The sequence below is a fragment of the Dendropsophus ebraccatus genome, chromosome 1, assembly GCF_027789765.1.
Source record: "Dendropsophus ebraccatus isolate aDenEbr1 chromosome 1, aDenEbr1.pat, whole genome shotgun sequence".
In the NCBI taxonomy this organism is placed as follows: Eukaryota; Metazoa; Chordata; class Amphibia; order Anura; family Hylidae; genus Dendropsophus; species Dendropsophus ebraccatus.
Window position 1 is genome coordinate 126,968,218 of NC_091454.1, and position 22,950 is coordinate 126,991,167.

Below are 22,950 nucleotides of genomic sequence, written 5' to 3' on the forward strand. Positions count from 1 at the left end.
GACGCAGTAAGACGATAATGCATTATTATTACGCTGAGCTGCTCCTGGCACCAGGTGCTGCGCCTAGCCCTTGAGGTGTATGCTCTTCTGATGGGTGCATACATTTAAATGTGGTTCTGTGGTTGACTGAGCAACAAGCCATTGGCTCCCCGATCATCCTATTCACTCTTGTTTAAAGCTAGCCATACACATCAGATAAATGTTGGTTTTATTCACCAATTCTGGGCCAACCATGTAGTGTGTAAGGCAATCTCCTCACTCTCCTCTGTAGAAGAGTCTGTCAACAGCTTTCTATTCTCCAATTGAGAACTCATAAATGCTTGGCCTATTTTAGCATGCATGCATATAACGGAATCTGAAGATATAAATGGGGGATTTATCATCCCTCCGCCTGGCGAAGATTGGTGTAAGTTTAAAAACCAGATGATTTGCGGAAAAATGTATACCTTTTGGCTGATGTACACCCTGTTCATCTGATAGGCAGGCAGGGGGTACAGCAAGGCGCAGAGGGGATGTGCCCTCCCCATGTGGCAAGCAGACATAACACATGGTGAAAATATGCCCAGAGCTGGGGAAAATTTATGAGACTTCCGCACCGTAACCTCAGATTTGCTGGGTTTATTAAAAAGCGTGCGCCACTTGATAAATCTGGTGTGGGTCATGAGGGCAGGAATTGAGTTAAGAATGGTGTACAGATATGCCGGTCTTGATAAATTCACCCCATCCCTGAAGTGTTTAAACAACAGATATCTTAAGTGTATTGTTAGCTTAACAATGAAGAGAATATAGCTCATAGATAATATAAGCAATCCAGAAGGTTACAGCATGCGGGGGATTTATACTCATTCTTTAGCGTATGTGCTACTTGGTTTTTCATAACTTGAAGAAAAAAAAGATACCTTGTTCATTGTGACAGATGCCACAAAAACATCTACTGAACATCTACTGTCATTCGCATCTACTGAAATGGACTTTAAACATAAACTAATGCACAAACCATTCAGTGTAATATTATTGGACATCTTGGACAAAAACTTTAATTCTAATAATTGATTTATTCACAATTTAGAATAGGATCAGTAGGAGACAGTATATATGTTTGTAGCTTACAACTTGTGTTTATATATTGACATATGAATGAACCAACATGATAGGCTAGCTATGGTATCCAAACAGTTGTCTTTCTATGATGACACCAGGAAACATTTTACAGTGATATACTAGGATCCTTTATTTTTCCTAATGGCTGTATATTTTCCTTAACTTGGTCCATAGGTATCCAGTGACCATGCCCCTCCTCCTCCTCCTCCCGGGATTCCAGCCGCCTGCCTTACCTTCCTATCTGACACATGAGGAATTTGTAACCTTTTCTCAGTCCCTTGCAGCCCATAGACAAGACAAGAAATCTCTACAAAGATGAGCTGGAAACAAGTTCTCTTTCTGGCGGTTACAACAACACTGGTGCTTCTTGCAGGTAAAAAACATCTGCTAAATGTAATGTCTAGGAGACATCGAATAGTTTAAAATATGACCCTGCATGTAAGGAGTTTATCTGATATAGTGAGTGATGTTGGATTATGTCTGATACTTGCGTGATGTTCCAGGATATGAGGAGTCCACCTAATAAATTTGGTTATCCACAGATATAGGGCGTCTGTCCTATATAGTGTATATGTGTGATAAACTTTGTAAGTTGGTTTCTTTCTAATACACTGTGTACGGTTCCTACATATGAGAGGTATATAATGACAGAATATGATTCCCACATATAATAGGTTATTGATGTATTCTGTGATTTATTTACATATGATTGGTCTGATACATTGCCAAATGATGCTGAACATAAAGGGTCTATATCTGATACATTGTGATGATTCTTTATTAAATGCTCTATCTGATGCATTGTGCAATGATGTGATGTATATCAGGTTTATCTGTGTGATATTTCCGCAGGAGAGCCATGTGATATATGGTATATATCTCTCTCTGATCTTGAATATCTTTGTTATGTGATCTTTATTTAAGAAAGCTAACAGCTAAAAGTGTGCGCTCTATGTGGTAAGATCACCAATAAGGGATCACTGTGTGTATTATGTATTCTGTTACATATGTAATAGAGGAGTGTGTCTTTCAGATTATAACACAGCACATTGTTGATGTATCACAACAGCTCAAAAGACATATTGAATGTGGAATTACAGGCACAGCACTTTCATATCTGAACATTACACATTACATTACATTCTGTTCATGAATATAGGGATTTTGAAATCTTCATGTGTCCTGCGGATTGTATTACTGTTGAGAATATCTTTAGGAAGAAAAAGATATTAACTTGTTGGTATATACTTGTCCCCAAGATTCACATAATGGTGCGTTTACACAGAGAGATTTATCTGACAGATTTTTTAAGCCAAAACCAGGAACAGACTATAAACAGGGAGCAGGTCATAAAGGAAAGACTGAGATTTCTTCTCTTTTTAAATCCACTCCTGGCTTTGGTTTCCAAAATCTGTCAGATAAATCTCTCTGTGTAAACGCACCAACAACAGTAGTTTATTATTTCTCTCTTTTTCCTTGGTTTTTAGTTTTCCAAGTAAGTGAAGGTGCTGCAGTAAGAAACAGTGATGATGGGGCAGCAGACAGGAAAGAAAGTAAGTCATGTTCTTACACACTCATATATGCACTCTTTTTCACATTGTGATGCCTCGTTTAGACTATTAGATACGAGTACAGTTCTGCATAAATCTTCGGCTGAAAAAAAAGGGTTCATAGTGTAAAAATACAGTTTATATGGCATATAATAATTGCTCATGAACAGGGAATGATTCCTAAATCTGTGGCACACATATTTAGTATATATATATATATATATATATATATATATATATATATATATATTGTAGGGATCTTCCCGGGGGATGGTGTGTTTGGACACAGTTCAGACAGCAAACTTGGACTTATAAAAACAACTGGGTGTTTATTAGCTGCATAAACAGTCCTCAACAGAAATGTAGCAATACCATGCTTTTCAGAACAAACCAAAAACAAAAAGGTCCTTGCCCGTCTGGGCACTTACTAACACAGGTCTCCTGTCTAACTCTTCAGTAGGCAGTATCACCGGGTATGAATAGGCCCCAGCGGCGGCAGTATTCGTTGCTCCCAGGAGATACAGCATGCAAGCTGTTCACCCCTGGCTGAGAGCAATCCCCTGTAGCACTGTGAAGCTTTTAAGTTGTTGCAGGCTAATCAGGGCACACCTGATTGCAACAACCGAACTGGATCGGGGGGGGAAGGGAATGGCAGGTCCCACTACCAACCTACCCACCATTCCAGTAAATCCGGCCCGGAAAATGTAAAGAACAACTCAGCAGCATAACACTGCTGAGTAAGAGATCTTTCCCGGATTTACCATCTCACCGTAAGCAGTAGCCTGGGTGAGATGTACCTCCCCTCGCACACTTTACCAGTGACATGTCCACATATCCCCCCCCTCTTTTTCAGACCGGAGGGCTGAGCATTTTGTCCCCACAGACAGTGTACCCTTGATAGGGCGTCCGCATTTGCCTGTAACTTTCCTGGCCTGTGTTCCACGGTAAAATTAAAGTTTTGGAGGGACAGAAACCATCTAGTCACCCTCGCATTTTTCTCTTTATTAACCTTCATCCATGTTAGGGGGGCATGGTCGGTCACTAACTTGAACTTTCTGCCTAGCAAGTAATACCTCAGGGACTCTAGGGCCCATTTCACTGCCAGACATTCTCGCTCCACAATGGCGTAGTTTTTTTCGGCCGGGGATAGCTTCCTGCTTAAGTACATCACCGGGTGCTCCTCGCCATTCACGACCTGTGAGAGAACGGCGCCTAACCCTGTATTAGAGGCGTCTGTCTGGACCAGAAACTCTTGCCTAAAGTCAGGGGTGATTAGAACAGGTTGTTGACACAAGGCAGATTTAAGGCTTTGAAAAGCCTTCTCGGCCTCTGGAGTCCATGTCACCATTGCGGACTTACCTCCCTTTGTCAGGTCAGTTAGCGGGGCTGCAACTGTGGCAAAGTTTGGCACAAACCTACGGTAATAGCCCGTAATACCCAGGAAAGCTCTGACCTGTTTCTTTGTGAAGGGTTGAGGCCAATTCTGTATTGCCTCGATTTTATTTAGCTGTGGTTTGACTAACCCCCTCCCAATAATGTAGCCCAAGTATTTGGCCTCCTCTAAGGCTAGTGCACACTTCTCCGCATTGATAGTTAACCCTGCATCACTTATGGCCTCTAACACCGCCTGGACTTTACAGAGGTGACTTTCCCAATCAGGGCTAAAAATGACCACATCATCGAGGTAGGCAGCGGAGTAATCACGATGTGGTCGCAGAATCAAGTCCATCAACCTCTGAAAAGTGGCAGGGGCTCCATGTAACCCGAATGGCATCACTACATATTGGAAGAGCCCCTCAGGGGTGGAGAATGCAGTCTTCTCTCTAGCCTCAGGAGTGAGTGGGATCTGCCAGTAGCCTTTTGTGAGATCGAGGGTGGTTATGTACCTGGCATTACCCATTCTTTCAATCAACTCATCTACCCTGGGCATGGGGTAGGCATCGAACTTGGAGATCTCATTTAACTTTCTAAAATCATTACAGAACCTCCAAGTTCCATTGGGCTTTGGGATTAACACAATCGGGCTGGACCACTCGCTCTGGGACACCTCAATGACTCCTAGGTCAAGCATACGTTTTACCTCGGCTGACACCGCCTCCCTCCGTGCTTCTGGTATCCTATAGGGCTTAAGGCTTACCCTGCTTCTAGGCTCAGTTTCAATGTGATGGTGAATGAGATGCGTACGCCCTGGAAGGTCAGAAAACTTGTCTTTATTTTTCTGTAAAAACTCTTTAGTCTCCTGCTTCTGTGACACTGATAGAGTATCACCAATCTTGACCGGAGGGATTGGTTGTGACAAATTATTAATAGAGTTTGTCGCCACCAAGGATTCCCTGTCTTTCCAGGGTTTGATCAAGTTTATGTGATAAACTTGAAAAGGCTTCCTTCTACCTGGTTGGTGTACCTTGTAGTTTACCTCACTGATTTTTTCTACAATTTCATAGGGACCCTGCCACTTTGCTAAGAATTTACTTTCTACAGTGGGAACAAGAATGAGTACCCGGTCACCTGGGCTAAATGTCCTGATTCTCGCAGAACGATTGTAAATTCTGCTTTGGCTCTCTTGCGCCCTCTGGAGGTGTTCCCTTACTAGGGGCATTACAGTGGCTATACGGTCCTGCATTTGTGCTACATGCTCAATAACACTCTTGTATGGGGTGGACTCACTTTCCCATGTCTCTTTCGCTATATCCAACAAACCCCTAGGGTGACGACCATAGACCAACTCGAAGGGAGAGAACCCTGTGGACGCTTGGGGTACTTCCCTAATAGAAAACATCAGGTAAGGAAGTAAGTGATCCCAATCCCGACCATCTTTTTCCACCACTTTCTTTAACATATGTTTTAGGGTTTTATTAAACCTCTCCACTAATCCATCTGTCTGGGGATGATATACAGAGGTACGTAGGTGTGAGATTTTAAACAGTTTGCATACATCCTTCATCACCTTTGACATAAACGGGGTACCTTGGTCGGTCAAGATCTCCTTGGGGATCCCCACCCTGGAAAACATATAAAACAATTCACGCGCAATTGTTTTGGATGCAGTGTTTCTTAAGGGGACAGCCTCAGGATAGCGGGTTGCGTAGTCTAAGACTACCAAAATGTACTGGTGTCCCCTTGCCGACTTTACAATGGGACCCACTAAGTCCATTGCAATGCGGTCAAAAGGTACCTCTATAATGGGGAGCGAAACCAACGGACTGCGGAAATGCGACACTGGGGCGCTAAGCTGACATGTGGGGCACGACTCACAGTATTTTTTTATGTCAGCATAAATCGCAGGCCAATAAAACCTCTGGAGGACTCTCTCCTGCGTTTTATCTGTCCCCAAGTGTCCCCCAAGGACATGATTATGGGCCATGTCGAGTACCTGACGCCGGTACGACTTAGGCACCAGAAGCTGTTCCACAACCTCATCATTAATTTTAGTGACTCTATAGTAGAGATCGTTAGTCACAGAAAAATGTGGAAACTTTTTCTCAGCTTCTGGTTCCTGAGGTACCCCATTCATAACAGTGACCTGCTCTCTCGCATTTTTGAGAGTGGGGTCCTGCAACTGTGCAGTACCAAAATTATCCCTAGACACCTCTAAGTCTGGAACATTCTGCTCAGTGGGAGGAGCCTCTTCCTCACCAGCCAGGACCTGCAAAGGAAAAGCATCATTTTCATCCTGTACATTTTTATCATTTACCGTGGGTAATGCAATAGACTTAGGGGTCTCCTCACTCCTTTCAGGGGATTGTTGTTTTCCCCATAGAGCCCAGAACAATGGAAAATCACGCCCCAATATTACATTATGCATAAGGTTTTTAACCACACCCACTTCATATTGTACAGCGCCCAGTTCAGTCCCGACATTAGCCAGTACTATAGGGTAAACCTTTGTATCACCATGTATGCATACTACACTCATATGTCTTTTTGGCACAAAGTCCCCAGTCACCAGGCTGGCATGCACCAAGGTGACAAGGCTTCCTGAGTCCAGCAACGCCTTAACAGGGAAGTTATTGACAGTAATGTGGCAGACTTGCGGTTCAGTCTCTAGTCCAGTGACCGCAACAAAAGACGGTTCCGCAAATAGCGACTGACGCCGGCTAGCGTCACACTCCATGGGCTCAGCGGTAAGAGGGCAATGGGCAGACACATGTCCCGTCTCATGGCATCTCCAGCACTGGATAGGGCCTGGTCTCCTTGGCAAGGAGTCCTTTTTAGGGCCACTTAGCCACCTGGGACCATCACCAGTCTTTTGCCCTTGAGACACCTCCTGAGCGCTCTTCCCTCTATCAGCACCCCTCCACACTCCCCCAATAGATGGAAGTCTCTTACCAGATGATGGCACAGATCTGGCACTCCGGGGAGGTGACGGTGCTGCAGGAACATCACGGAGGTAGTCCTCGGTCGCCTGGAACCTCTCCACAAGGCTGACGAGTTCGTCGGCACTCCTAGGGTCACCTTGTCCTACCCAGCGTTGTAGATCAGCAGGAAGTGCACGGAGGTAGCGATCCATCACGACCCTCTCTAGGATCTGGGCAGGAGTAGAGGTGTCTGGCTCCAACCACTTTCTTGCCAAATGGATCAGGTCGTACATCTGGGACCTCGCTGACTTGTCCAGACTGTAGCTCCAGTTGCGGACCCTCCGGGCACGGACAGCAGCAGTAACTCCTAGTCGGGCGAGTATCTCTGCTTTTAGCCGAGGATAGTCTTGGACCTCTTGCTCACTGAGGTCATAATAGGCCTTTTGAGGTTCGCCTGTTAAATAAGGCGCAATCACTTCTGCCCACTCAGTGGAGGGTAACTTCTCTCTCTCAGCCACCCGCTCAAAGACAGTTAAGTAGGCCTCAATATCATCATCAGCAGTCATCTTTTGCAGCGTACGCTGCACGGCTCTTTTCACAGACAAAGTCTCTGGCGCGGCTGCTGCCACCAGCTGGGGATTAGCAGCTGCAGACGCCTCCTGCTTTGCTATCAGGTGCTCAATAAGTCTCTGTTGTGCAGCCATTGTCTGTTCATGGCGCAGGTTAGCGTCTGTCAGAGCCTGTTGTTGCTGCAAACTCACTTGCATTAACTGCTTCATCATCTCCTCCATGTTGCTTGGCTGTTTTTGGAGTGAAGCAGCAGCCTTCACCCAGGACATAAGCAGCTGTAGCCAAGTTGATGCACACCGTTGCCCCTAGCAACCGTTTTGCCCGCATCCTCCACCAATTGTAGGGATCTTCCCGGGGGATGGTGTGTTTGGACACAGTTCAGACAGCAAACTTGGACTTATAAAAACAACTGGGTGTTTATTAGCTGCATAAACAGTCCTCAACAGAAATGTAGCAATACCATGCTTTTCAGAACAAACCAAAAACAAAAAGGTCCTTGCCCGTCTGGGCACTTACTAACACAGGTCTCCTGTCTAACTCTTCAGTAGGCAGTATCACCGGGTATGAATAGGCCCCAGCGGCGGCAGTATTCGTTGCTCCCAGGAGATACAGCATGCAAGCTGTTCACCCCTGGCTGAGAGCAATCCCCTGTAGCACTGTGAAGCTTTTAAGTTGTTGCAGGCTAATCAGGGCACACCTGATTGCAACAACCGAACTGGATCGGGGGGGGAAGGGAATGGCAGGTCCCACTACCAACCTACCCACCATTCCAGTAAATCCGGCCCGGAAAATGTAAAGAACAACTCAGCAGCATAACACTGCTGAGTAAGAGATCTTTCCCGGATTTACCATCTCACCGTAAGCAGTAGCCTGGGTGAGATGTACCTCCCCTCGCACACTTTACCAGTGACATGTCCACAATATATATATATATATATATATATAGCTAGGGATAGTGTTTATGACAAATGTTCAAATTACTACCTATATGGGGCAAAGACTCACTGATTTCCAAGTAAAGGAAATCAGTGAGTCTTTGCCCCATATAGGTAGTAATTATTAAGATGATATTCTTTCGATGGAATATAAAATACATTAAATGCACTCCATCCACAGGCTTGAAGAAAATTTTCATGCAGGAATCCGAGGCCTCAAACTTCTTCAAGAGACGTGGCAAGAGATCAACTAAATCCCAGGATGAAATAAATGGTGAGGGTGTTTGCTTTGTGGATACATGTTTGTTTTTCTGCTCCATGGTTTCCTTGTGGGTCAGGATTCCTGCTGTCACACAAAGGTATACATTCCTGGACTGAATTTGTTTGTTGCTATTGGGTTTTAAAATTCATGGAGCTGAACCTGACTTATGACCAGAGTACTAGCACAATTTACTCTAGCACTAACAACTGGGAATACCGACCAATAATTGTTTACTACTGAAAGTAAGCTTGTCTGTCGGTAACTGCAGCATTGCACTGTACTACAAGGACAGACATCTAAAAGCTAAATGCTATACAATGATTATAGCCAGATGGTGCATATGACTGGAGATGCTAAGGGAGTCTATATATTTAATATTAATATTCTTATGGAATCCAAGAGCAAAAAATCAGAGTTAGGGTAGGGCCAAAACAACTTTTTATGAATGCTGCATTATGGCTCCGTACAACTTGGCCTTATACATAGTTGATTTACAGTTTTCTGCCCTTGAATGTTGAGCAGTAATTCTAGTTAGTCTGCTTACTCCCACTGTGACCCACTATACACAGACTTGTATAAATGTGATTGGATGAGCTTATATTAATGTACGGATGTAATATGCTGATTAATATATTACTAATATCAGGGTTACTTGCTAGACAAACTGCCACATTACCAGCAGGAAACACACACCATCTACTGATTTTACATTTTTAATTGGCATTTATTCAGGAAACATTGAGTAGTTTATTTAGACATGTCATGAATGGTCCTATACGCATACAGGCTTTTTCCTTGTACTGTTAGGTATTCCACCTCTGGGGTGTTTTCATTACACTAAAATGAAGAACTCTTTTTACTGTGTACGAGACAGAGCAGCAGAAAGTGTCTGGTATGTGCTGGGCAGCACCAAGTGACTGCAGGAGGTACAGGGCAGCATGGAGAGAATACTGAGGCTTCTAGTATTCTCACCTTCAGCTCACATTACACGTCTCATAGCTGGCTGCATTCTCTGTCCTCCATCTGACTTAGAAGAATAACCTTTAGTGAAATGAGTTGGGCTTTGTATTCATTAAATGTTACATCTTTTTAACTTGACTACAATTTTTTTTATAATGATTTCTAAAATGTATCAGATATACAGTAAGTAGATTATTTCATATGCATTATAAACATTTATGCATTAAAGCAGGTCAATATATATAAATATCATACACAGTGCAGCATGAAGTCAGAGAAAGTACACATAGGCAATCCAACGCTATAGCACAGAAAATTGGAGGAACACAGCCATTGGTACGCAAGCCACACCCTATCTAGTAACTCCAATATTCAGAACATTCTATTAGCCAGCTGGCACCATCATTGAACAATTACGCATACCACAGTTCAGTAACTTCACAATGATGACCTAAGTAACACCTTGACTCAGAATGTCATGCTCCTATATCATCTACATCAGATGCAGTTCACCAAAAGAATTTGTTATAGAAGGCTGCGTTCACACTACGTATATTTCAGTCAGTATATGTATATTTCAGTCAGTATATTTCAGTCAGTATTGCAACCAAAACCAGGAGTGGATTAAAAACACAGAAAGGATCTGTTCACACAATGGTGAAATTGAGTTGATGGCCGCCATTTAATGGCAAATATTTGCTGTTATTTTAGAACAACGGCTGTTATATTGAAATTATGGCAGTTATTTACCGTTATATGGCGGCCATCCACTCAATTTCAACATTGTGTGAACAGATCCTTTCTGTGTTTTTAATCCACTCCTGGTTTTGGTTGCAATATGAGGACCACAATACTGACTGAAATATACGTAGTGTGAACCCAGCCTAAATGTGCATGTAGAGAAAGCTGTCATTGAATAAACCACCCACTCATTGTTTATTCTCGACAAATAAGTTAAGTGGGCAGTCCTACTCAGTGATTGACATCTCTTTCAAGATGCCCACTTAGCTGTAATCACAGAGAAGGGACACTATACAGCCATCAGAAAAAAAAGTACAAACTTTTTCAGTTTTGTGGTTTTATGTATCATCACATAATAAAAGAAAAAAAATCTGGTCCTTAGAAGTTTTTAAAATTAGGTAACTACAACCTCAAATAAACAACAACATATGGCAAATTATTTAATAAAAACTAGGCCAAAACGCAGAAGCAGTGTGTGCATATTTGCAAAATTAAGTATCCATTTCCCGTCTGCAGCCGAACCAACACCTCCACGTGGCACTGCTGGAATTGATCGACAACATAGCACGGCTATTGGTAACTGCATGATAGCCTGGTTTTGGCCATTTGCATGGACCACAACATAGGAATGCAACCTAAGGGTATTTTCACACTGAGGAATAGGCAAGAATTAAGCGAGGAACTGAAGAGGAAAGTTTTCTGCTTGAAACTTCCTCTTCTTCAGCTCTGGTGGAATAGGCGCTGAATTTAAGCAGAATGCGAAAAAGCCCCAATGATTCAGAATCCGCTCCAAGAATTTACATGTCAATTCTTTGGGCATAAAGTGGATTCATGGCGGAACATTCCGTGAGTAAATTCCGCCATGTGAACAACAGAGCGGAAATCCCATTGAACACAAAGGGACATTGCTCTTTACAGCAGAATACACGTAAAATTAAGCATGGATTCAGCTTGAAATTACTTGCCTATATCTCAGTTTGAACATACCCTTACTTTTTTCATCGGAATTAACCCTTTGAGGACCAGGCCCAAAATGACCCAGTGGACCGCGCAAATTTTGATCTTAGTGTTTCCGTTTTTCCCTCCTCCCCTTCTAAGAGCTCCAGCACTTTCAGTTTTTTATCTACAGGCCATGTAAGGGCTTATTTGTTACAGGAATAGTTGTACTTTGTAATGGCGTCATTCATTTTACCATAACATGTATGATGGAATTCCAAATATATTATTTATGAAGATATAAATTGGTGAAATCGCAAAAAAGAATGCAATATGGTAACGTTTGGGGGGTTCCTGTGTCTACGTAATGCACTATATGGTAAAAGCGACATGATACCATTACTCTATAGGTCAGTCCGAACACAACCATCTGCAGGTTTACGCAGATTCTCTAATGTTATATATTTTTTTTAAATGAAATCCTTTTTTTTGGCAATTAATTATAAATAAAATGGGACTATTGTGACGCTTATAACGGTTTTATTTTTTCACCTACAGGGCTGTATGGGGTGTCATTTTTTCCGCCATGATCTCTAGTTTTTATTAATACCATATTTGTGAAGATCGGACGTTTTGATCACTTTTTATTAATTTTTTTATATATATAATGTAACATAAAATCGGTAATCTGCGCACTTTTTTCCCTCTTTTCGTGTACGCCGTTTACCGTTCGCAATGACGCTTGTTATATTTTAATAGATCGGACAATTACGCACGCTACGGTATATTATATGTTTATCTATTTATTTATTTTTATATGTTTTATTTATATAATGGGAAAGGGGGGTGATTTCAACTTTTATTGGGGGAGGGGTTTTGGGGTAGTGTGTTAGTGTTTTTAACTTTTTTTTTTTTTACACATTTGAAGTCCCTTTGGGGGAGTTTACATTCACTACTTGGATTTTTACACTGATGAATGCTATGCCATAGGCATAGCATTGATCAGTGTTATCGGCGATCTCCTCATTGAGCCTGCCTGTGCAGGCTCAGTGACCAGAGCGCCGATCGGACCGCACGGAGGCAGGTGAGAGACCTCCGGCGGCCCGTTTTACCGATCGGGACCCCCGCAGTCACACTGCGGGGGTCCCGATCGGTAAGTGACAGGGGACTCCCCCTGTCACTTACACTTAAACGCCGCGGTCACGCCGCGATCGCGGCGTTTAAGGAGTTAATGACACGCGGCAGCGCGATCGCTGCAGCGTGTCATTACCAGTGAGGTCCCGGCTGCTGATTGCAGCCGGCCCCCACCTGCTATGAAGCGCGCTCCGCTCCGGAGCATGCTTCATAGCGTGAGAAACACCCAGGGCGTACAGTTACGCCCTAGGTCGTCTGGGGACAGACTTCCATGGCGTAACTATACGCCCTGGGTCGTCTAAGGGTTAAAGAGTCACTGTCGTATTTTTTTTTTTTTTTTTTGCAGAAATCAATAGTCCAGGCGATTTTAAGAAACTTTGTAATTGGGTTTATTAGCCAAATCTGCCATTATCTGCATGTAAAAAGCCTTTTCCCAGGTCCCCCCCTCCTTCCTCTTTTTCATCCACTCTGAAAAATCTGAAAATTGTGACTTGTTGCAGGAGACGTACCCTGTCTGTTCTAGGGAGAGGGGAGGGGGGAGGAGGAAGGAGGGAGTTAGCCGGCAGCAGAAAGCAGATAGCAGAGGATTACAGGCACGGAGCTGGGTGACAGCTGTAATCCGAGCTCAGACAGGTCACTGGTGACTGTCACAGGAGATATCCCGTGAGGGATTTGTAGATTAACTCTTTGTTGTCCTGTTTTGGTCTTTTCTTTAGCTCTCTCCATAGGAGAACAATGAAGACAGGGGGGAGAGCTTCAAACTGCTTTTTCATGATAAAAATGCATTTTTCGGATAATAAACCCAATTACAAAGTTTCTTAAAATCGCCTGGACTATTGATTTCTGCAAAAAAAAAAATTCACGACAGTGACACTTTAAGAGGGTAAGTAGCAAATCATCAAATGTGAATGCCTTTATAAAAGCAGAAGTTTTGACAGCTTGCTTGCCTGAATCACTTAGGCATGTATTAACACAATGTCAAGGAGGAAAGAAACCAGCAATGATCTTAAAGAATTGATGCCACCCATCAACCTGGGAAGGGTTATAAGACAGTTTCCAAACAATCTAAAACCAGTTGACAGTCTTTCCAGCAGTGTATGTCCCAGCAAATTCACTTCAAGGTCAGAGCATCCAAAGTTCCAAGAACTACGCCTCAACTGTGCAAGATGGCTGAAAGAGAAAATAATCAAGATATTACAATGGACCATTCAGACATCCACCTAATTGAAATGCTGTAGTGGGAGATTAAGGGAGCCATGATTAAGCCAATGCCTGCAAACCTCAATGAACTGAAACAACTTTATAAAGAAGAGTAGTAGAAAATTCCAGCAGAATGACGTAAGAGACTGGTAGAGTCATACAGAAAACTATTACTTTCAGTTGTTGCTGCAAAAATGCTTCTACAAGCTATTTGTTCATAGGGTGTACTTACTTTTCCATGGCTTAATTTTTGTTAAAATTAATAATGGCCTGGTAGAATCTGCTGTGTTGTGTTGTTCCCCTGAAGTTATATATATACCTAATTGTGAGACCTTTTAAGGAACAGATGATTTTCTTTTTCATATTCAAAAGCTTTATTAAAAGGGTTATTAAGGAATGCAGAAAAAAGAACAGTAATGGGTCATTATCAGATAGCAACAAGAAGAAAATATGCTAAAATAACAAACTTACATAAGGCATATCTCAGATGTTCCATCAAATGGTACTGTATACAATTAACATAAAAAAAGCAAGAATAATCTAGGAGGAACTCAATAGAACAGCACCTGAGGTCAATTCTATGTCGCACTTTGAGCTGTTGACATCATGACCCAACTGGGGCAGTTAAAACAAAAGCGTCAGAATTGGATTGGTATATTGGTGTGCCCATAAACACTGTCCAGGAAGACTACAGTGTAGCAGTAGGCTTAGACTTATCTTTATAGTCTGTCCTAAGTTCCTTCATTCTCTGCAAGTACAAAATATCAGCAAACCAGTCTGTTACTAAAGAGGGAGACTCTGATTAACATTTTCTAGGAATCACAGCCATGGCTGCCAATAAGAGGACCCCGGACCCAGATGATTTTTTATCATTATCTTCTTATATTTAAATCATAGAATTCAAAGAGGGCACACTTTTCTTTTTCTCCTGACTGTATGTTATTGCAGGCAGACCACTGGCCATAGGGCTACTCAGTGGTGCTAGTAATGACAGGGTTGTGTAAGTTAAATGCAGTGACATTGCAGTGGTTAGATGTCCCACAAACACCTATTTAACAAGTCTGTAAACAGTAAATTACAGTGTCCATGTAATTACAAGAAATAGGAATATTTTGACATGTTTCTCGCAATTGATATAGTAAGTTTTTGTAAGTGCTCAAGTAAAAAAATTTATTTATCTGTCCCTGGCAGAACAGATGCACAACTGAATACAATTCAGCAGTATATTATATGTAACAAATCTATAATGTAATATTACTATATTGTCACATTTACCCACAGTTCACCTTGTTTATACACACTTGCTGTTGATAAACGTTAAAAAACTTGTTTCTGTCCCAGAAATATGTGTTCTATTTGTTTTTTCTCCATTAAATTATGTTGAATTCAATGGGAAAAAAACTTGACAGTTCACAAGTAGTTTTCTTTTACAGTCATACTTGTTATGGCCATAAAAAGGGCATTATGCTTATTTTCTACGTAATACAAAATTTCATGCGTAAAAAAAACATGTTTTCTTTTGTGTAAACTCTGCAATACAGTTGAAAATTGTTAGTAAAAAGCAGAAAATCACCAGACCATTCCATAAAAAAATATATAAAAGCACTCCAAAAAAAAGCACTCCATTTTTCTTATAAAACAATCTTAGGTTGGAGTCTCAAAATACACTTTATGAATAATCCTGGAATAAAAATATATCTATCCTACAATAATAAGTAAGGAAATACTAAAAAAGGGCAGACTAGATGGACCCAGTGGTCTTTTTCTGCTGACAGTCTTCTATGTTTCTCATCCAGGCAGCACAGCTAAAATTATGAATCCCCATGCTTTATTTGACACTTTTAATGTTTCGTTTATGAAAAAAACCTTCCTCGGGCAACAACTCAAGCCTATATACAGAGTGTAGTACCAACTGCAACACCAGTAATTATAATTAGACACAGCAGTGCGTGTCAATATTACCATAGTGTGTGTAAATATACATGTGAAAAAATATATCATCAGGTCTATTACAAGTGATTCAATACACAAGTATATGCTTAAAGTGACACTGTACCCACAATCTGACCCCCCCAAACTGCTTGTGCCTTCGGATAGCTGCTTTTAATCCAAGATCTGTCCTGCAGTCCGTTTGGCAGGTGATGCAGTTATTGTGCTAAAAAACAACTTTTAAACTGGCAGCCCCGTGCCCTACGGGTGTGGCCTAGATTGTGTATACATTAGGCTGGCACAACCTCTCCTCCCCATCATTAGGAATGCTCCAGGCAGATTGCCTCCTATTCACCAGCTGCGTGAGCCCAGCACATGAGCTGGATCGTTAAGGACCTGTGCAATGTTCAGCATGGAGAAAATGTTCCAGTGGCATTTCTAATGATGAAGAGGGTGGGGAGGAGGGACGGAGGGGTGGTGCAAAGTTAGGGCACAGATACTCCCAGAGGGCACGGGGTTGTACGTTTAAAAGTTGTTTTTTTTGGGACAGTAACTGCATCACCTGCCAAACGGACTGCAGGACAGATCTTGGATTAAAAGCAGCTATCCGAAGGTACAAGTGGTTTGGGGGGGGGGGGGGGGGGGCAGATTGTGGGTACAGAGTTAATTTCCTATTAATCCTAATAATCCTATTAATGCATATAAAGCCACGGCAATACATATGCATAATGTGACCGATCCCCCACTTGTATACAATCGTGTGTAAATAAAGCATGACATTTTAGGTTATAACACTTATCCCCCTAACCAAAGGGTAGGGAATAAGTTTAAGATAGCGAGGGGTCCCAGTACTGTAATTGGAAATTTCTGACAGCTCCATAGATAGTAGATGGAGTGGTGATCCCAGCATTCAGACTCTCAGAGACCTACAGCAATGGCATGCCTGTTTACTCTTGGGACCAATGCAGCCAGTCACTGACCTCAGAAGTCTCTTGCTACAGGCAAATAAACAAAGACCAGAAGTTTTTAGAAAAACCTCTTTAAGAAATTTAATGGGAACCATTGTACTTACTTGTACTGTAGGCAGCCCGAATTTTATCAGTTACCTCTATGTAAGGAAGGCTTTAGAATTTTCAGCTTTGACCTCTAGAAGAATATTATAGAGTATAGAATTTTGGACCTATTTATCAATGATAATGTATATATTTACTTTTTCAGTTTTTGGCTCAAAATTTATTTTGAGATTGCAATTTTACTTTAAAATAAAGTTACAGCAAACTTCAAATCGTTCCCAGATTCTTTAGCATAAATTAACTGTATGTTGAACAAATATAAATCAATTTGATCATACTTTTACAATCTTTCTTCATTTTCTTTTTTTGTTCCAGCGGAGAACCGCCAAAGACTGGCAGCAGACGAACGTAGGAGAGAGTACTATGAGGAACAGAGAAATGAGTATGAGAACTTTGTTGAAGAAGAACAGGATGGTAAGTTTCTTATATTTGGAAACTGCTCATTATACAAGTGTTTTAGTTTTAGGCTGGGTTCACGTGTATTTTGGTCAGTATATTTTGCCAAAAGCAGGAGAGGGACTGATACAGGGAAGAATTACAATTGCTATTAAAAAACATACAACCTCCATTGAAAATTAGGTTGTTTACAAAAGCAATCAAACAAGGACAATTTATACAGCTTGGGGCTGGGTTCACACTAGGTATATTTCAGTCAGTATTGCGGCCCTCATATTGCAACCAAAACCAGGAGTGGATTAAAAACACAGAAAGGATCTGTTCACACAATGTTGAAATTGAGTGGATGGCCGCCATTTAATGGCAAATATTTGCTGTTATTTTAGAACAACGGCTGTTATATTGAAATAATGGCCGTTATTTACTGTTATATGGCGGCCATCCACTCAATTTCACCATTGTGTGAATAGAGCCTTTCTGTGTTTTCAATCCACTCCTGGTTTTGGTTGCAGTATGAGGACCACAATACTGACTGAAATATACGTAGTGTGAACCCAGCCTAAAGTTTTAAAGGAGTTATCCAGCGCTACAAAAACATGGCAACTTTCTTCCAGAGACAGACCCACTCTTGTCTCATGCTTTGGCGGGGTTTTGCTGCTCAGTTCCATTGAAGTGAATAGAGCTTAATTGCAAACCGCACCTGAACTGGAGACAAGAGTCGTGTTGTCTGTGAAAGAAAGTGGCCATGTTTTTGTAGCACTAGATAACCCCTTTAATGTCAAATAAGTTGAAGGGTGTACCCCAAATTCAGGAAATTGTATTTAAATAAAACTGACACCCCAAGATATAGATCAGACGTGTCAAACTCAGGCCCTCCAGCTGTTTTAAAACTACAATTCCCATCATGCCTGGACAGCCAAAGCAAAAGCTTTGGCTGTCCAGGCATGATGGGATTTGTAGTTTTGCAACAGCTGGAGGGCCTGAGTTTGCCATCCCTGGTATAGATACTGTCTATCTTTCCATCTGTGTGTGAAATAGTCTGCATTAAAATATCAAGCCCCCATCTGTGCCTCCAATAAAGTACTTAGCCCCACTCTGTATCTCTATATAGTATTTATGTCTCCTCTGCTCCATATAGTTGGGCCCCTCTCTGCCCCATACAGAAGTTATATTCCTTTGTGCCTCCATGTACTAGTTAGGCCCCCTTTGTTAGGTCCCTCTGTGTCTCCATTTAGTAGTTAGGCCCCTATGTGCCACCTATAGTATTAAGGCCCTCTGTGCCATTATATAGTAGTTAGCCCCCTTATGTGGTAGTTAGGTCCCCTCTTCCCCATTTAGTTCTTGTGTACCCATATAGTAGTTAGGTTCCTCTGTTTTCCAATATAATAGTTTCTTCACTTTGTGTTCCCAAATAATAGTTAGGTTGTCCATGTCCCTATATAGTAGTCATCCGGTGCCCCTATATAGTATACGGGTGGGTTCACACTATGGAAATCGTGTGGATAAGTTCCAGCGGATTCCGTCGCTCATACTTGCGAGTCTCTGCTCGTCCCATAGACACCATTCTATGGGCGGTTGAATTCCGACGCCCGCTGAAAGAATTGATATGTCAATTCTTTCTGCGGACGCGGACCTGGCCCGGCCATAGACTAGTGTCTATGGCACGGACGGAGATGTGCGCCGCTGCGAGCGGGGACAAGCTACGGAAACCGCCGGGAATTTATCCGCGCGGATTCCAAAGTGTGAACTCACCCTTTGGTCACAAACATAATGAAAAGTCTCAAAGGGAATCTGTCAGGCCTAAGTCCTACTTGGTGTGCTCACAGTGTGCTGTAGTTGGCAGCCCCTTTGTGAACATGTTACCTTTTGGTAATTTGTCTGTGGAGTGGATTATGTGCAATCTCGGGTCTCCTTCTGTAATAAGGAATCAAAGAGGAATTGGGCTCAGCATTGTCGCACTCTGGCACGCCTCACCACTGCTTCATGAATATTCTCTGCTACCCGGCCCCCTGCTCACTCTTGCCAGTGTCTCTGCTTGTTTCAGACATGAACAGCCTATAGAGAACTGCTCTGCAATGAGATATAGTTGAATCTTAAACCCTATCTATTTTGGAACTGTGGTTTAGGGGTAAATCCCCTCTCTAGAGACTAGCAACAGGCTTTTTCCTGGTTTCGATTTCCCTGATGGAAATGAAATATAGTTTTTGTTGTTTTTTTTCTTCTTCTCAGTATTGTATCATTTTTTTAAAGTGCAAAGAGTTCCCAATCAGGTCCAAATTAGTTTTAAAATACATATTTCTAATACAATGAGACAATAAGAAAAAAAGATAACTATTTCATTTACATCAGGAGATTTAAAGTGACTCTGTACCCACAACCTGACCCCCCCAAACCACTTGTACCTTTGGATTGCTGCTTGTAATCCAAGATCTGTCATGCGGTCCATTTGGCAGGTGATGCAGTTATTGTCCAAAAAAACTACTTCTAAACTTACAACCCTGTGCCCTACGGGAGTATCTGTGCCCTTACTTTGCACCACCCCCTTCGTCCCTCCTCCCCACCCTCTTCATCATTAGGAATGCCACTGGAACATTTTCTCCATGCTGAACATTTGCACAGGTGTCTTAACAATCCAGCCCATGTGCCGTGCTGACACAGCTGACGAATAGTAGGCAATCTGCCTGGAGCATTCCTAATGATGAGGGCAGGGAGGAGAGACAGAGAAGTTGTGCCAGCCTAATGCATACACAATCTAGGCCACTCCCGTAGGGCACGGGGCTGCCAGTTTAAAAGTTATTTTTTAGCACAATAACTGCATCACCTGCCAAACGGACCGCAGGACAGACCTTGGATTAAAAGCAGCTATCTGAAGGTACAAGCAGTTTGGGGGGGTCAGATTGTGGGTACAGTCTCGCTTTAAACACAGAAAAAAAAAAAATTGTTGGTCTCTAAGGTAAATTACCCTTAGACCACAGCTCCAACACAGTCCGGCATTTTGAGATTCAACTAAAGGGCTTAATAATAAATAATAAAATTTTACATAACATATATCATACCTGTTAGAGATGAGCGAATTTACATTACAAATGAAGTAAATCGTTTCATTTGCTCGGCACTCTGCTTATACACCTACTGCCTTTGCTCTCCGTTCCGCTCCACCCTGGGTGTCAGGAAAAGCTGGATCCAGTCCTAGTAAACTGGGAGAAGTTTCCCAGGACTGGATCTAGCTTTTGCCAGAACACGTGGTGGAGCTCAGGGAGATCAAAGGCAGCCAGTGTATAAGCCTAGTGCCGAACATATGAAGTGCTTTACTTCATTTGTAATGTAAACTTGCTCATCTCTAACAGCTATTCTAAAAAAAACATTAGGGTTCTAAACTGCAGATTAATTTCAAAATATATATTTATCAAGCAGAGCTAAGCTTTGTTTTTCTATTTCAGATTACATTTAGAGTTTAATCATGAGTCACAAAAGTGATAAATTTGAATTTTCCTTTGTAATGTGCAAATGTAATATAATCTTCCCTTCTGTATACAGAACAAGAAGAGCGCACCCGTGAACAAGTTGAACAGTGGCGCCAGTGGCATTATGATGGACTTTCTCCTTCCTACCTTTACCAACGTCAAAACATTTAAGATCTATAGAATTAATGTATATAGAACAATTTTCAGTCAGTAACTCAGTAATAAAGTTCTGCTATAGCTCAGCAGTACTAGAAGCCAAAGACCATAGGTAGTGTAATCTTTACTAGTTTATTTGCAGACCATTTGTTGCTTATATGCAGATTATCTTGTTGTAAAATTTGTTCCCTTTCCTCTGCTCTTTTGCAAGAAACCATTAGGTAACAGTTTAAAGCTTTCTGGTGTATCGTAATTGAACACAGTAGACATAGTATTTGTGTGGGAGTTTAGAAGCACTGTTTAAATGTAAAGAGTTCAAAAATGTTTCAACCCAAATAAAATTGGTACAAGTAATATCAGTGTTATGTTACTATGCTATCATAGCTATGTTTGATCCCTTAAGGAAAAACAAAAAACAAAAAAACAGACATCCAGTGACTCATCAACTAACTGGCCTGTTTTGCTGTTTCTGCTTCCCTGACTGACCGGCTGCTGGAAGACCCAGCCCTCCACACATACCTTGGCCAACTAATTCTGGAGACTTTTGCATCTCAGGATTCCTCTGTTATGTCCGAAAACCCCGACATCAAGGGTGCACTGCTGTTCGATGGATTGGAAGATTAATATTGTATAGTGATCCCTCCACTTACAATGGCCTCAGAGTACAATATTTCCCACATACAATGTTCCTTTCTGGACCATCATTACTTGAGACCAGACTCAACGTACAATTCTACAGACAGTCAGGGTCTGTGGCAGAGGTGAAAATCTAGATGATCAACCAATGAAAGTGGCTATTTTACTGGTAAAACACCAGTATTACTGAAGTGCACACCAAAATAGCACCTCTGTACACTACAGTGTGATACTACATGTCCTGTCCTGCTCTTTACCTGGGCCAGGATGAGTAGCTTCTTTGGGCACCAGATGAGGGCGGCTTTATTTTATATTTCTGGGACCCTGTGTGATCTGTACAAAACCCTGAAATGCTCCAGTCCTCTACATAGAAAGTAATTTACAGTCTCCAGTAGCTCTTTCTGACTGTTGTATGTAAGGACCTGTTTTATCCATATTAGTTATCTGCTTATTTTCCTTTACATTTTAATCTCATTTTGGTGCTTCAGAACCAGTTACCAGTTTTCTATAGAGTTTTGGTCTCAACATACAATGGTCCTCGCAGAACCAATTAATATCGTATGTGGAGGAATCACTGTATATGGGCTGGTGTAGCTTGTGTGCCAGGCCTGCTTTTAAGTCCCAGTCTAGCCTTGGGTACCCCATCTAAAGACAATGCGGAGGCGGCCTAGAAGCTTCATAGCAAGGGGAAGAGAAAATAAATCTGATTTTCTGATTGAGAGTGAGAGTCAGCTGAAAATATCAGAAAGCTCAGAAACTTTAGAAATTGTGATGCAGAAAGCTATGACGTTATGTAAATAATGATAATCAATTGGTCCAATAGAAAATTTTATGTGACTGCAGGTCGTTCTGTAGACAATAGACATGATCTGTCCCCTTGAGATGAATGTGAAACATTACTAGTACCCAAAAGGTACCTTTACTGTAAGGGAAAGTTACAGAAAGGATTCTGTGAAGGTATAGCCCCAAGACATGGCTTAAACTACAAGGACTGTCTAAAAGCATTTGTGAGGGCCAATGATCTGAAAGAGGCCATGATAATATCTAACGGAGAACACAAAAAAATGAAACTGACTTCATTAAAGGCAAAGTCTAAAGAATTTCCCACCATTTTCTCAATCATGAGACATGTGGCAGAGCCATTGATGAGGTGACATTGTCAAGAAACAGAACCATAGTGACATAGGACTTTCTAGATATATATTATCAGTACAAGAATTAAAAGAAGTCCGTTGTAAATTTTTATTAAAGTATTGTATTCCCCCCCAACTTATACAGATTACCAATATACACTAATTACAGGAAATGCTTATAAAGTGCTTTTTTCCCTGCACTTACTACTGCATCAAGGCTTCACTTCCTGGATAAAATGGTGATGTCACGACCCGACTCCCAGAGCTGTGCGGGCTGTGGCTGCTGGAGAGGATGATGCCAGGGGGACACAGGGCACTGGAGGGACACTGAGCATCCCTCTGCCATCATCCTCTCCAGCAGCCACAGTCCGCACAGCTCTGGGAGTCGGGTCGTGATATCACCATGTTATCCAGGAAGTGAAGCCTTGATGCAGTAGTAAGTGCGGGTAAAAAGCACTTCATAAGAATTTCCCATA

At 41.9% G+C, this 22,950-nt stretch overlaps 1 protein-coding gene across 1 annotated transcript; it reads left to right on the forward strand.

The window, feature by feature from the left end:
- Nucleotides 1-1,348: 1,348 nt before the first annotated feature.
- On the forward strand, nt 1,349-21,033 carry UCMA (upper zone of growth plate and cartilage matrix associated). The gene is made up of 5 exons (XM_069978680.1): nt 1,349-1,474; nt 2,589-2,654; nt 8,636-8,728; nt 17,005-17,103; nt 20,623-21,033. The coding sequence occupies exons 1-5, from the start codon at nt 1,417-1,419 to the stop codon at nt 20,718-20,720; spliced, it is 414 nt and encodes a 137-aa protein (XP_069834781.1). The 5' UTR covers nt 1,349-1,416; the 3' UTR covers nt 20,721-21,033.
- The last annotated feature ends 1,917 nt before the right edge of the window (nt 21,034-22,950 follow it).